General features: G+C 38.0%; 1 protein-coding gene across 1 annotated transcript in view; it reads right to left on the bottom strand.

Moving 5' to 3' along the window:
- PCSK5 (proprotein convertase subtilisin/kexin type 5) overlaps positions 1 to 12852 on the bottom strand; it is a 259883-nt gene that overhangs the window by 61401 nt on the left and 185630 nt on the right. Inside the window, exons 17-20 of the mRNA XM_067315277.1 lie at positions 11911 to 11995; positions 9160 to 9257; positions 8478 to 8607; positions 7328 to 7443 (exon numbers count right to left, since the gene is read on the bottom strand). Of these exons, the coding sequence (XP_067171378.1) occupies positions 7328 to 7443; positions 8478 to 8607; positions 9160 to 9257; positions 11911 to 11995 (429 nt within the window). The remainder of the gene's footprint in view (positions 1 to 7327; positions 7444 to 8477; positions 8608 to 9159; positions 9258 to 11910; positions 11996 to 12852) is intronic.

Here is a 12852-nt window from a genome sequence, read left to right as displayed (position 1 = left end):
TTTCTCATGTTAAACAAAATGTTCATCACAGGTACATTTTCAACCTTTTTTTTCCTTCATATATTGAAACTACAGATTTTGAACAAGCTTGTGCAAGTTGTTGTTGGGTTCAGTTTCTTTGTGATGAAAACTTGACTAGGATTTTTCTTTGTATACTGTAAAACTTTTTAATAGCTGCTTAGAATATCTTGCACAAACATCTAATGGCAGAACTTTTCTTCAGTCACAGTTTGTTCTGTAGCCATGACATGAAAATGAGCATGTGCACTATAAATACAAGGCATGCTAGTGGATCAAAGACAAGATATTGTTCGGCAAGCTGTGCTGCAGATTGAAAGCATTGACTCATACAGGCAGTCACTTAAATATCTTTAAAAGAATTTCGGATTTATAACTGAGGTCTTCTTACAGTCATTCAGTTCAGTAAATAATTTAATTAAAAAGTAACAAATAGCAACCTGAAGTGGCTGCTGATATAGATTATACTCACTCTGGTTGTGATGTGGCTTTATTCTGAAGATTAACTTGGTAATCACCAACTTATATTTAGTGATGGGCACAGCTGTTGTAGTCACCTATAGTATCTCTGTATATAGGTCTACAGATCTTAAGGGCTTGTACTGTCATACTTGCTGTCATTTTCTGACAGCAGGGAACAGCAACAGCCTTGCTCTCCTACAATAACACACTCAGTAGCACGGGATTGTTCAAACTTTCCTGCGACATTGGAAAGTTGCAATCCCAATAGGAATCTGGGGTAGTCTGTAAGGTCTCCCAGGGAAATCTTTGCTAGAAAAAAGGGTTCTCCTCAGAGAGGGAGCTTCTGAAGCTTCCCAGGAAAAGGCAGGATGTGCCATCACAGATTGGTGTGCAGGTAGAGAGGGTCTAAGCCAAGAGCCACAGGAGCTACTCGTTGGGAGTGTGCGGTTTCCACTGACACATCCTAGCAGGATTTTGAGTTGCTGATCCCATAACACAGGCATGTGGCTGAGGGGGAGAGCTGGAAGTTGAAAGGGAAGATGGCTGGAACCTCATTACAGAAAAAGAAATACATCTTCCACTTACAAAATGATGCCTTCATACATCTCCTGATATTCTGCCTATGGGTTCTGCACATCTGGGTCATGCTATGTTTTTCTGGTTAAAAACAGTATTAGCTGATTTGTGGGAACTTTTTTTTGGCCCACAGGTGTTATTATCTTCTAAGGAAGAGATCTAGTCATGGGCTTAGGCCCCATTTAAATCAAGGGGAATCACTCTGTCGTGTAAGGATTCTCCTAAATAGACAGGAACAGGCAAATATTCTGCCATGGATGTGATGTGTGTTTAAGCTAGTAGTCTCTTCAAAACTCTGTCATTGCTTTTTGACTTGTGACATAAATAAGGCAGAAACCAACGAGCGAATTTGGACTGATAACATCCAGAGTCCTTTCAGACTGGGAGAGAAGTATCGCTTTCTTCACGCTCGATAGCTTCTGATCTTCCTAAAATTTTCCATATCTGTTCTGCATACCAACAAAACAAAGTCAAATACTGAATACTACAAACTACTCACCATTGAATCGGGGCGGGGGGTGGGGAGGGGATTGATCTCCTAAGAAAACTCTAAGCTAGGAGCAAATTAGCTTCCTTCCATTTCAATCCCATTGCTGCAGTGATCCATTTATATAAGGACGAGATACAGTGCTGTTTACTAATATTGCTTGCATCTGGCCACTGCTGTTAAGGCACCAGCAAATAACATCATTCAAAGACACTGAGCTGACATTAGAAAGTTCTGGTTTTCAGCCTAAAACTCAGTTCAAAACTTGCCTGTCTGTGAGGCTTCACAGGTCAACATTTAGAGATACCCTCTCTAAAGCACACTTGTTGGGCCAGAGCTTTAATGAATTTATTGTCGCTCTTTGTCTGTTACTCCTCCAGAGAAGATGAAATCTTGACAGTAAAAGATATTGCCCTTGATTGAACTTCTCAAGGTATTTGGAAGATCAGGTGGAAGCTGAATGAAGAAGCTCTTCATACCGTATCAGTGTAAGGATTAGGCCAACTTCTTTTCCTTGTGTATGGTTATACTAAACTGTTGGTGCATGTGTGCTGTCCAACATATGTTCACTCCCAGGAGTGACAGGGAAACTGCAAATGATGACCTCTTTGTTTCAAAATGAAGTTGTTGATAGCAAGATGTGTAAGGTTGGAAAACCACTGTCTGGTCGTTCCTTACACAGACTCCATGAACATGCTTCAAACTTTTAAAACTTCATCTGAATATACGACCTCTGTGGATGAGCTGCCAGTTTGGTCTCCTCTCAGGCTGTAGGATTAAGTGGGGTAACGAATGAGTGTATTGACTAGAGCCAATCAAGGCTCTGATCCTGCAGGGGTCACATCTGAGACTATATGGAGGCATCTTGATTTAATGGGAGGGAGAGCCTGCTCTTTGCAAGAACACAGTCCAGTGCTGTGCTTTTGAGGTGTACTCAATCTGCATACTGGCAAATGAACAGAGACCAATATCTCATTGTGCAAATGGACACATATGACTACAGAACTAATGCGTTCCTTCTAAACTGTCTGAGACAAGAGGTATTCATGTCTGACTTTTTAATCCAAAGTATGCAAGAGATTTAGTCTCTTTACAAGCTCTTATGAGTGGGAAGGAGCTAACGTTATTGCATACCACACCAGGGTTCAGACACTAGCTACTACACAAAAGGTGTCCTCCATGGAAACCAGACTTTACTGCTCTGATGAATTCCACTACTTAAAAAAAGTCAAAAAATTAAACACCTTACCCACCCAATTTGTTGCAATAACTTGTATGTGGGATCAAAGTGCTCTTTTCTGTAAAGCTACCTTTGCCCTTCTGTAGAAATGTTTACCTATAGATTATGAACATTTTTTTTCAGACCAAAGGAACAGGAATTTAGGTTAATTTAATAGAAAAAATAAAATATGGAATAACATTGATTTTGGCCAGTATCAATTACAACAGAACTACCCTATTTTACAAATAACAACTGAACATTTTACACATGTACAGTATTTTTTCAGTAAAAATGAATTTGGATTTAACAAGGTGTCAGTTTTTTAAAAGAAAACAAAGATATTAATTTCTTCTCTATAATAGCATTAGAGGCATTTGTAAGTATCCAAACAAATTCTTTACAATCCATTACATAATTAAATCTCAATTATGAATATATATTTATATATAATATATATAATATTAACTTAAACTTTGAAAGCATTATGTTCTAGTTAATAATGTTATATTGAGAAATGAGGCAGTAACAGACTAGTAGTTAAACTAGCACAAATTAAATTCTCATACTTTGAATGTTTATCAGGAAATTTGTAATGGGCACCAAAGGAGCTTCACAGGTTCTCCTGTCATGCAGAACCAGGTGTGGGTTGTAATGGTTTATCTGCTGTCTGGCAAAAGGAGCATATTGTCTCTTATCGGTTCGTATCCATTCATTTGTAAACCTTCCACAAGCATTTTTGTATATAAAAAGGAGAGCCTCTTTATTTTCTAACATTTATATGCTTAAACACCAGCAATCCATTTTCTACTTGTGTGTCCTGGAAAGGTAACTGAGAGAGACACTTTGTACATTTTAAGTATTTTCCCCCCAAAACAGTATCTTTGAAGTTCAATTTGCTGTCTTCTGCTAAATGAATGGCTTTCAAACAGTATGCTAAGAAAAGCTGATGAAAATATATTAAATGGAAATTTGAATGGACAGCTGTGTACTGGGGTACAAGGAGAAACGCAGGGGCCTGCTTCTCTTCCCACCTAGACTGGTTTTACAGTGAGGTAACTCCATTGGCTTCAGTGGGATTATTCCTGCTTTAATTTGTATTGCGGGTGGTTGAAAGCAGATTCAGGCCCATCATGACAAGATTGTTACACTAAGAAAACCTTTGATTTATTGACCTATATGTAATTACTCCCAGAGACGTATTTGGCACAGTGTTATACGCTCGCTTGTAAATCCAGTCCTGTAAACACATCCTGTCACATATAGTCACACTGGCATTTCTGTAGGAGCGCTATGACTAGCCCCGTATGTCTGCAGGATCAGGTCCCCTGTTTTGTGAACATTACAAGACAGCAATAATTTATGAATACTCCTTACACATTACCAATGTTTTCTGATTTCCGAGCATACACATTACTCTTGTTTATGCAAACCAAGAGGAGTAGTATCTTCTGCATCTGTTCACAACAGGAACAATGGTATTTTTTTAAAGTTTATTTGAAATAGCTTTGACAATTTAAAAAAATAAAATAAAAATCCTAGCATATCTGTTAATAAGCTAGCTGTCTAAAAATGAGATCTATATGACCAAAAAACCATTTTGGGCAAAACATATATACATACTGCATGTGATACATAAAACAGCACACAGCAGAGGAAGTAAGAAAAATGTGTGCAGAAATGATCACTTTTCTTTCTTTAAACACTGTTACAAAAGGTGCAGAACTTAGTCCTGCAGCTGATGGTATTTCTGATTCCCTCAGGGATTCATTTCCTCAAGTTCCCCCTATGTCTATACATAGCACAAAAAAGACTGATGCAAACATTTTTGTACTGTTTAGTTTTAATCCATGTAAACGTGTGGTGTATTCTTGAAACACTCTTTAAACATCTTGAAGGGGAAACAAGCAGGAAAAAAAGGGAAGAAAAAGGACCTTCAAAAACCAGGAATAATCCTAAGGTTGACAGGAAATCAAATCATGAGTTAAATGTTAATTTTGGCATCAAATGCTTTGGTCACACAATACTGACTCTGTGATCCTGGATGCTTAGCTCTAAACACCCAGTTATGAAAGGTAGGCGTGTTGTAGTTTTTTCCATTTAAGTCCCAACAAACAGTTCACCATCTCCCCAGACAAAGAGGAGGGAGAGAGAGAGAGAGGTGGCTTGCTTTTTTTTTTTTGCTTTTTTTTTTTCCTTTTTCAATAATATGGATTAATCTATAAGTCTACAGGAGCAAGAGGACTCTGGGAGGTGTCAGCTCACCCCTTGTGCGTACATGTTCTGCAACACAGTTGCTGAAGCACTTTCCGCTGGCAGAGATTGTTCTTTTTCACCAGCATACAGAATCCGCCCTCGGCCCAAGACTCTTCCGTGGCTTCCGGAGGGTGGTGGTAAGAGAAGGAGGGGAAGTTGCAGATTTGGAGAGCATGGTGTGGACAATGGAGGAAGGTTTAATTGGTCAGACAGGCAGATTTGGTTGAAGAGACCATTCAGGAGCAGGTAGCAAGGAGGAAATTTGGTCCATCAAAAGGAATTTCAGTCAACAGCATTTTTATTTTTTTTCAGGAAGAGATATTGTGTGGTCCGACAGGGAATGATTGGTATCCATTTGTGAAAGGGAAAAAAAGATTAGAAAGAGAATAATTAGAAAACAGCGATATTTACAGCAAAGGAATTTTTTCTCAGTTTTCATGAATCAAAAGAATAAAACAGTCAAATCACAGAAAAAGAATAAAACATTCTCAACAGAAATGCATATCCCACAGAACAGGTTACACACGTAACCAGTGCTGAGTTGTCAAGCAGTGAAATGAGACCCTCCGCGCCCAGTAACTTATAGAAAAAAAGACTTATTTTCCTCTGCTACTCTGTACTGTGGAGAAAACGTGCCACATAGTGGGCTCCAGTATGATGTTTTCTTCCTGTGGCAATTGGGAAGGCAACTGGACAGAGTCAGGGAAACAGTAGTGAGATGGGGTGCTCTCAGCCTTGGGCCACTACGCGTGGATCCAAAGTGACCACCCAGGATCATGAGTGGAGAAGTACTGCCGGGTGGCACAACTTACGTACAATCTCTCTGTCTTGGATATACTAATAAAAATGTTCAGTGTACAGGACCTCCGCAGAGATCTCAGCTCTCCTCAAGATTAAGTAGTTTTGTAAGACATCAGTGAAACCTATCTCTGTGCATTTTGCTCTAACTTTGCTTCCCAGCTGAATTTATGCTCATCAATAGTATGTACGTTGGAGAAAGAGCAGAGCATTGGTTTGTATGTAGAAAAAAAAGCATTATCTGAAGATTCAAAGATAAAGGTGGGAATTTCAGGCACATGAAATTCCTCTGCTTGAGCTCTTTCTGCTCTTCTGCTATTTCTGCTATGTTTGCACATAAACAAAGAAAGTAACTTCCACCCTCAGTGATACTTCTTCCTCTGGAGTCCCTTGAGGTTGCACGCGTACAGATTAGGATGGCTTTATCCTAGCATACTGAAGACCAAACCAATACATCAGAAGTTTGCATTGCAGCATTGAACTGCAGTATAATACTGAGACTGTGGTTACCCAAAGCTTGTAACATCAAACTTCCTTTTCATTTGTCCATCTATATCTGACCTTCTCTGGACTAGCTCTAGATGACAATGATGCTTTTTTCTAATATCCTGATAAGAAAAGGTCTCATGATTGGTTTGCTTCTGTACCTGCAATATGATTTTACACTGGAAACATACAGGAGCTGTAAAGGTCCACAGAAACAATACTTTACCCTGCTCTTTTTTTTTATTTTTTTAAATCTTTGATAAAATTCTTACTGAATCCAGCTGGAGTGACCTGGACCCAAGACTCATTTTTAGCTTTTACCACATTAGATGTTGGCTATTTTTCACACTGTTTTACACCAGGCTTTGTTCTGGTATGATTCTACTGTTGGACTGCATCTGTTGGACTGTAGCTAGATATAATTCACATAGCAATGTTTCTAGGGAAGCATGCCATTATCTAAGTGTCTGTATAACTGTGCTGTTCTAAAAGAATGAACAACAGTGAATAAGTAAGTAAGTCAATCACATGCAGTAAACATGGTGTCTTGGTTGCCTCAGCAAAAGTTCAAGTCTCCACCACAGATAGGGTTCTACCAATTCAAAGTTATTTCTTTTCCTCTTCGTACCCTTTCGCATAATTTAAGTAATACTACAGATACTTAAAATCCTTTTGGTTATCAGCATTTTCACAGTTTAAAGTGGCAAAATAGAAAAATGTGATTCTACTGATGGTACATTAGGATCATCACATAAAAACTCTTTTGAAAGCAACAGCTTTTGAGAAACAAATAAAGAGGGAAAAGTAGGTTGTACAGAGGTACAATTCAGGTAAGTGAATATGATTAATCCTATTAACACACATTAATGTAGTTTTCTCCTTTTCATAAACCTGAAAACATTAGGAAACAATGTTGACCTAAGATCAAGGATGTAAGAAAGGAGAAGAAAGAGATTGAACCAACCCAATACATGTAAAAGAAGTTGGCAGTGACAAAATGAATCTTTTCAGAGAGTTGCACTCACCATCCTTGCAGACCGTTCCTACTACGCAGACACCAGTGTCTAAGTTATAGCCGCTTGGACAGCTCGTGCAGTTTCGGTCTCCCTGGCCACTGCATTCCACGCAGCTGGCATCACATCTGGAAGAGAGTGCCAGAGGTTGGCCTTAGGGCCGCTCACCAAACGCAAAGGGTCCCAAGACACCTCCTGTGTAGTGCAAAGGGCTTACTTGATGTTTTCAACTGTATCAGCTGGTTTAATTATTTAAAAAAAAATACTTCCCCTATAACCCAGTCCTGCCTCTTCCCTCTAAACAATCTTCATTCATACTTTTTTTAAATTAAATCGCTGTGTTATTCTAACATCTTGGAACTATGCAGAAGTAACCAACAAAGGTGTTAAAGAGATTGTGTACTATGCACTAGCAAGGGACAATCTCAAAACCACAGGATGGAAAAGACCGACCTGCTGCCCAGTCCTTTCATCACCCTTCAAGCTGCATCATCTTTTGTGCATTGATTGTTTTTTTTTGTGGAAAACTATAACACATGGTGATTCCCTTCCTGCCTGAACCCAGTGCAAGTCAATAATAAATGATTCCAAAGGGCCTGTGGTATTTGTTTAACAAAGAATACAATAGAAAAAAAAAGTCCCTTCTGTGTATAGCACAACCCTGTCCAAGACTTATCTGCTCATTTGTATACTGAGTCAGATGAGCTATTTTGGAGAGCCGTCTGATATTATATTTGTGCCATGTCTGTGTCTGTGCAGCTGAAGAACTGAAATGGTCCTTATGAACAGCAATTAACTTGCTATTAAAAATCCTAGTTTGACTTTTTTAGTTTGTTGAGAAAGATAGCTCCTCTGCTAGATCTGTAAATTCTACATTTCTCTGCATATGTATTCAGATTCTCACTACAGGCTTTCGAAAGCGAAGGACAAACATATATGCGCAAGAAAAAACACTTTAAAAAGACCTGCATGAATAAAATTCACATTAAATTAAGAAACCCTTTTCCTTTATTTGTTTAGCATGCAATACAATTTTTTCTATTTTTTGAAGTCAGCAGTGTTTTATGTTCACATTATTATTATTTATCTTTTCCTACACAATGATGACTAACATGCTGCCAAACATTAGACACATACATTAGCCAGTGAAGAACCTTCCTACCTTTTGCAGGTTTTATATCCACTTTCAGTAGAGTGATCAAGGTAATAACCACTACTACAGGACTGCACACATCTTCCATCTTCCATAAAATAGCCCTGTGTGCAGTTTATACAAGAATCTACTCCAGCACCTTAAAAGAGAGAAAATACACAGCATAACTGGTCAGTTCCTACCGTTGCCTAGCTGTAGCAGAAGTTTATCACAGTCTTAGAGGCCACATTTTACTTGCCTTACTTCTTTTCTGCTGCTACGTATTGCAAATGGTAACATCAAACAATAAAGATATACAGCTAGAATTACATTACATTACATAATTTCAGTATGTATTTTTCTGAAAGAAATGGATATTGGCAGTTCTAAATCTGCCACAAAGTCTATCAGTCATTCCTTCTTTCTAGAAAGACAATGGAGACATAATTAGAAATTAGAATGAGCTCCATTAAAAGCAAAGAAATGATTATACGTGCACTTTCAACTTTTCAACTTTCAACTAACAAAAGTTAGATTTTCATGCTAACTGAAAGAAGTCTGCCATACTTAAAATACACTAAAGAACTACCAAGAGAATTAAGATTTTACATGTCAGCAGTCATGTTGTACTGGAACCATGACAGAGTAAAATAAAATCTGAGGTAATAATACAGAGGAAGCAAAAAGATGCAGATGAATGTCAATGAAGTACCTGCACATGTTGCACAGGAACGGTGACACGGTTCACATTCCCTACCGTTATGGTATTTTCCTTCTTCACAGCGGATAGCACATTTGGAACCATGCAAACTATTGTAAAAAGGAAAAAAGCACAGTGTTTGAGCCCAGCGCAGATAACAGCAACAGAGGACAACAAGCTCATTCACAAACCAGTAATTCTCTTTTAATAAAGGAACAAGAAATTATTAGCGTTCACCAACTTCCTTCACTGCTCATATTTTATAAATTTAGAGACAGCAATCACTTCAAGTGGGAATGAAATACAGTATTGCCTATGGTGAAGTACAGCAGCCATTTACAGACTCCTAGTAAATACTACCAAGTAGTAAAGGACAGAAAAAAAAAGAACAGTGCCAAAGAGCATTGAAAATTCAGGCAAGTAAAACGTAATTGCCCATGAGGAATTTGGCACAGGGTCAGCATCACTGCATTAAAAAAAAATGCTGAGGGACTTGTTAACAAGATCTCATGCTTCTCTTGAAAGACCAGCAGCATCTCCCAATACCATGCTACAGCACAGGCTAAGAATAAACTCACAATGCAGGAAATCACCACCCCTTTCTGCAATAGCAGTTTGCTTTCACATTTCCATAAGAATACCAGTTCTGCATAGCTTGGGAGATTTGTCAAGATTGCAGCCAGAGGTATTCTGCCTGCGGGCACTTTTGAGTGATAGTACAAAATAGTAAGTAACAGAGAAGAAAGGAATAGCATAAGGAGTCACATTTCCATGCTTCTCTCTAATAGCTGTTTATGCTTTCATGTTAAAAAGACCCTGCTCTAGGCACCTTATAAGCTACGGCTTCTCTGACATGTTTGCCATCTTCTGTGGAATGTCAGCTTTCATCCAATTCAGCCGTTTCTCTAAAAATGCCCCGCAGCTCTAGGGAGTGCCACCCAAAGTGGGTATTAATCCTGTTTTACAGATTGGCTGCAGAAAAAGTCGTGTGTGCTGAGCACCACTGGAAATTTTCAAGGGTGCATGTGGTCCCAGTATGGAAAAAAATGCTTAAATTAATAATTCAACAAATGTAGCGACACCTGCCTGCTTATTATTTTTCCTCAGTCACACATTCAAAGTGTTTTACAAAGCAGGTATCGTTATCATGATTTTACAGACAGGAAGACTGATCATTTGCTCAAGTTTAGTTAAGGGACCAATACCAGGATCAGAACTCAAATCCAGGTCTCCCAAGTCTCATCCAGCGCTCTGCTTGTAGAGGAGTGACAAGAAAATGCAGCACTTGCTGAACAACTGGGGAGTATGAAATTCATGTCCTGCAAGGCTCCATTTATTTGTCACACCCACACAGATGGTACTTGTTCAAAACTACCAAAAGCAGTCTCAGCCTGCTAATATTGCCCAAGAAAACATGAAATTTGGGATCTTTTATTTTTTTTTTTTCTTTCAGTTTCTCTTCTCACAAAGATCAGGCTTGTCTCCTTTCTTCAAACTACTGTTTGTGATAATTGACAGGGAAATACATAAACTCATTTCCTGAGTAATAAATAAAATTTGGACGTAATTCTTTTTTAGAGACTGTGTCCTGTAAAGTTACAAAGTTGTAAACTTGGGTCTTCTGATATATTTTGCCTATTATAGGAACATCTAAACTGCTACTTTACTAATCTGATTTCACAGATACACAAAAGGCCATACTATGTCTGTTAAAGTTCTCCAAAATCTTAATATGGACTGAAAACTTAAATACAGGGGAAAAAAGGGAAGTAAATACTCATATTTCACAGAGGGTTTAAATAGACCAATGTTCTCATCCAGTCCCATGCTTTCCTTCCCATTTAATCATACTTGCTCTTTAAAGGGTCACTTTTAAAAAACAGATGTATGTGTAATAAGAATTGTTCAGGTGCATGAAAAAAATCTAAATGCAACGTATGAAGAAATAAAAGTTCCTTTACAAAATGTAAAGGAATCTAGCTATCGATGTCCTGGAAACAAACAACATTCAGCTTTTACTAACTGAAAGATGAAAATCCACTTTGACAGAAGGTAAAAGCCCAGTGTTAAACATTCATAAAAAATCCAAATTCTGAAAGAAGAACCCCTGCAGATACTGAATGCTAATTTCATATTCTTTGTGGCATAAAGCCAGCACACGGCCCTTTACAAATTTTATAAGATTTTTGACCTTTGCCAGTTGGATCAAAAGGTCATTCATTCATGAGGGAGCTTGAAATGTGTACTGCTGCTTTGTGGATTTTACCTATCAGTTTCAAGAATGATTAAGTCCCCCCACCAAGAAAAAATATCCACTGCTGTTTAATACATGTGCACACTGCATCGTAATAGAATTGAGCCTGAGGTACCTAAGATAAGTGAGTGATTGGATGTATGAGCAGACACAATAAAGATAAGAAAATAGTTTCCAACTATCACAGGAATGAATCAGAAGGATTAATACAATTCACCAGCTCTACTGCTAAAAAATCCTTGATGGCTGCACTATAGGTCAAAAAAAGTGAAGAGGTCAGCTTTCCACAGGACTGTGGCTTTTATTTTACCTGAAATGAAAGGTCTTCTAAAAATCCATTGTTAGCCAAAATGGCACATAGTGGCACAAGAAAATACGTAAACAGCAATGAAACACATGAAATGAGGGCTATTCAAGGTTAAATAGCTATAGAACTTTCTTCCTTGTATATCCATTGACTCATAAGCCTCTTCAACTATTGTGTTTAGTGACATCCATCATTTTCTTACCTTAGGCCGTGTTTGCATTCTGTGCAGATTTGGAATTCAACACAAGTCTTACAGTTTTCACTGCATTTTCGGCAAACTATCTTACCTAAAAAGGAAAAAAAGAAAACCGCGCAGAAAAGCCTTGTCAGTTACATTTAATGAAATTATATGGATATATTATTACACGATTTCTTGCTTTTCTAGCTTGACATCAGGAATGGAAACAGAAAGCTAGACTAAAACAGCTAATAGCTAAAATAGCTGAATGCTGCCTATCATCAGCTTTTTCATCATACTTCACGTGGCTTAAACTATTTCTAAATGTTTGAAGGAATAGGTGTACCCTTAGAAAAAGAACATGCTTTGAGGTTGTTAAAAAATCTTCATAAATATGTTTAATTTATATTAATAATTTACATTATGGACTTAAACAGTCTTTTCAAACACAGTGCTGAATGCAATGCGTTCCAGTGACCCTCTTGCAATTTACCTCTTATGCCTTCCATACAAGTAGCCTGTCCTGTCTTAACTCATCTGGTGTTCAAGGACACACCTGCGTGAACACTTCTGATCTTAACTAAGTCAAGACATAAATTACTTAACATCTGTCTTTTAATCTCAAAAACTCCCTCCTTGAAGGGAGATCTCTGTCTTCAGACCTCCTACCTTTTGAGATGCAGTGCTGTGTACCTCTCTGAGAAGAAAAAAATGATGTTCCCATTTAATCCTAAATTTTTATCTATCCATCTTGACTGGGTGGAAGAGAATTCCCCTCACTGTAGTTTTCAGACAGTGAAAATGGAAAAATAAAAGTAGCAGTTGCTCTTACTAATCCTCGAAAATGAACACAAATCTTCGTGGTACAGAAAGCAAAAGGCAAGGTATCCTGCTGAACAAAGTTCTTGAGCATATATTTATCTTTTAAGCATGTGCCTAAAGCTAACTGAAGTCAGTGGAGTTTAA

This window comes from Apteryx mantelli, chromosome Z (genome assembly GCF_036417845.1).
Source record: "Apteryx mantelli isolate bAptMan1 chromosome Z, bAptMan1.hap1, whole genome shotgun sequence".
NCBI classification, from domain to species: domain Eukaryota; kingdom Metazoa; phylum Chordata; class Aves; order Apterygiformes; family Apterygidae; genus Apteryx; species Apteryx mantelli.
This window is presented reverse-complemented; position numbering and strand designations above follow the sequence as displayed.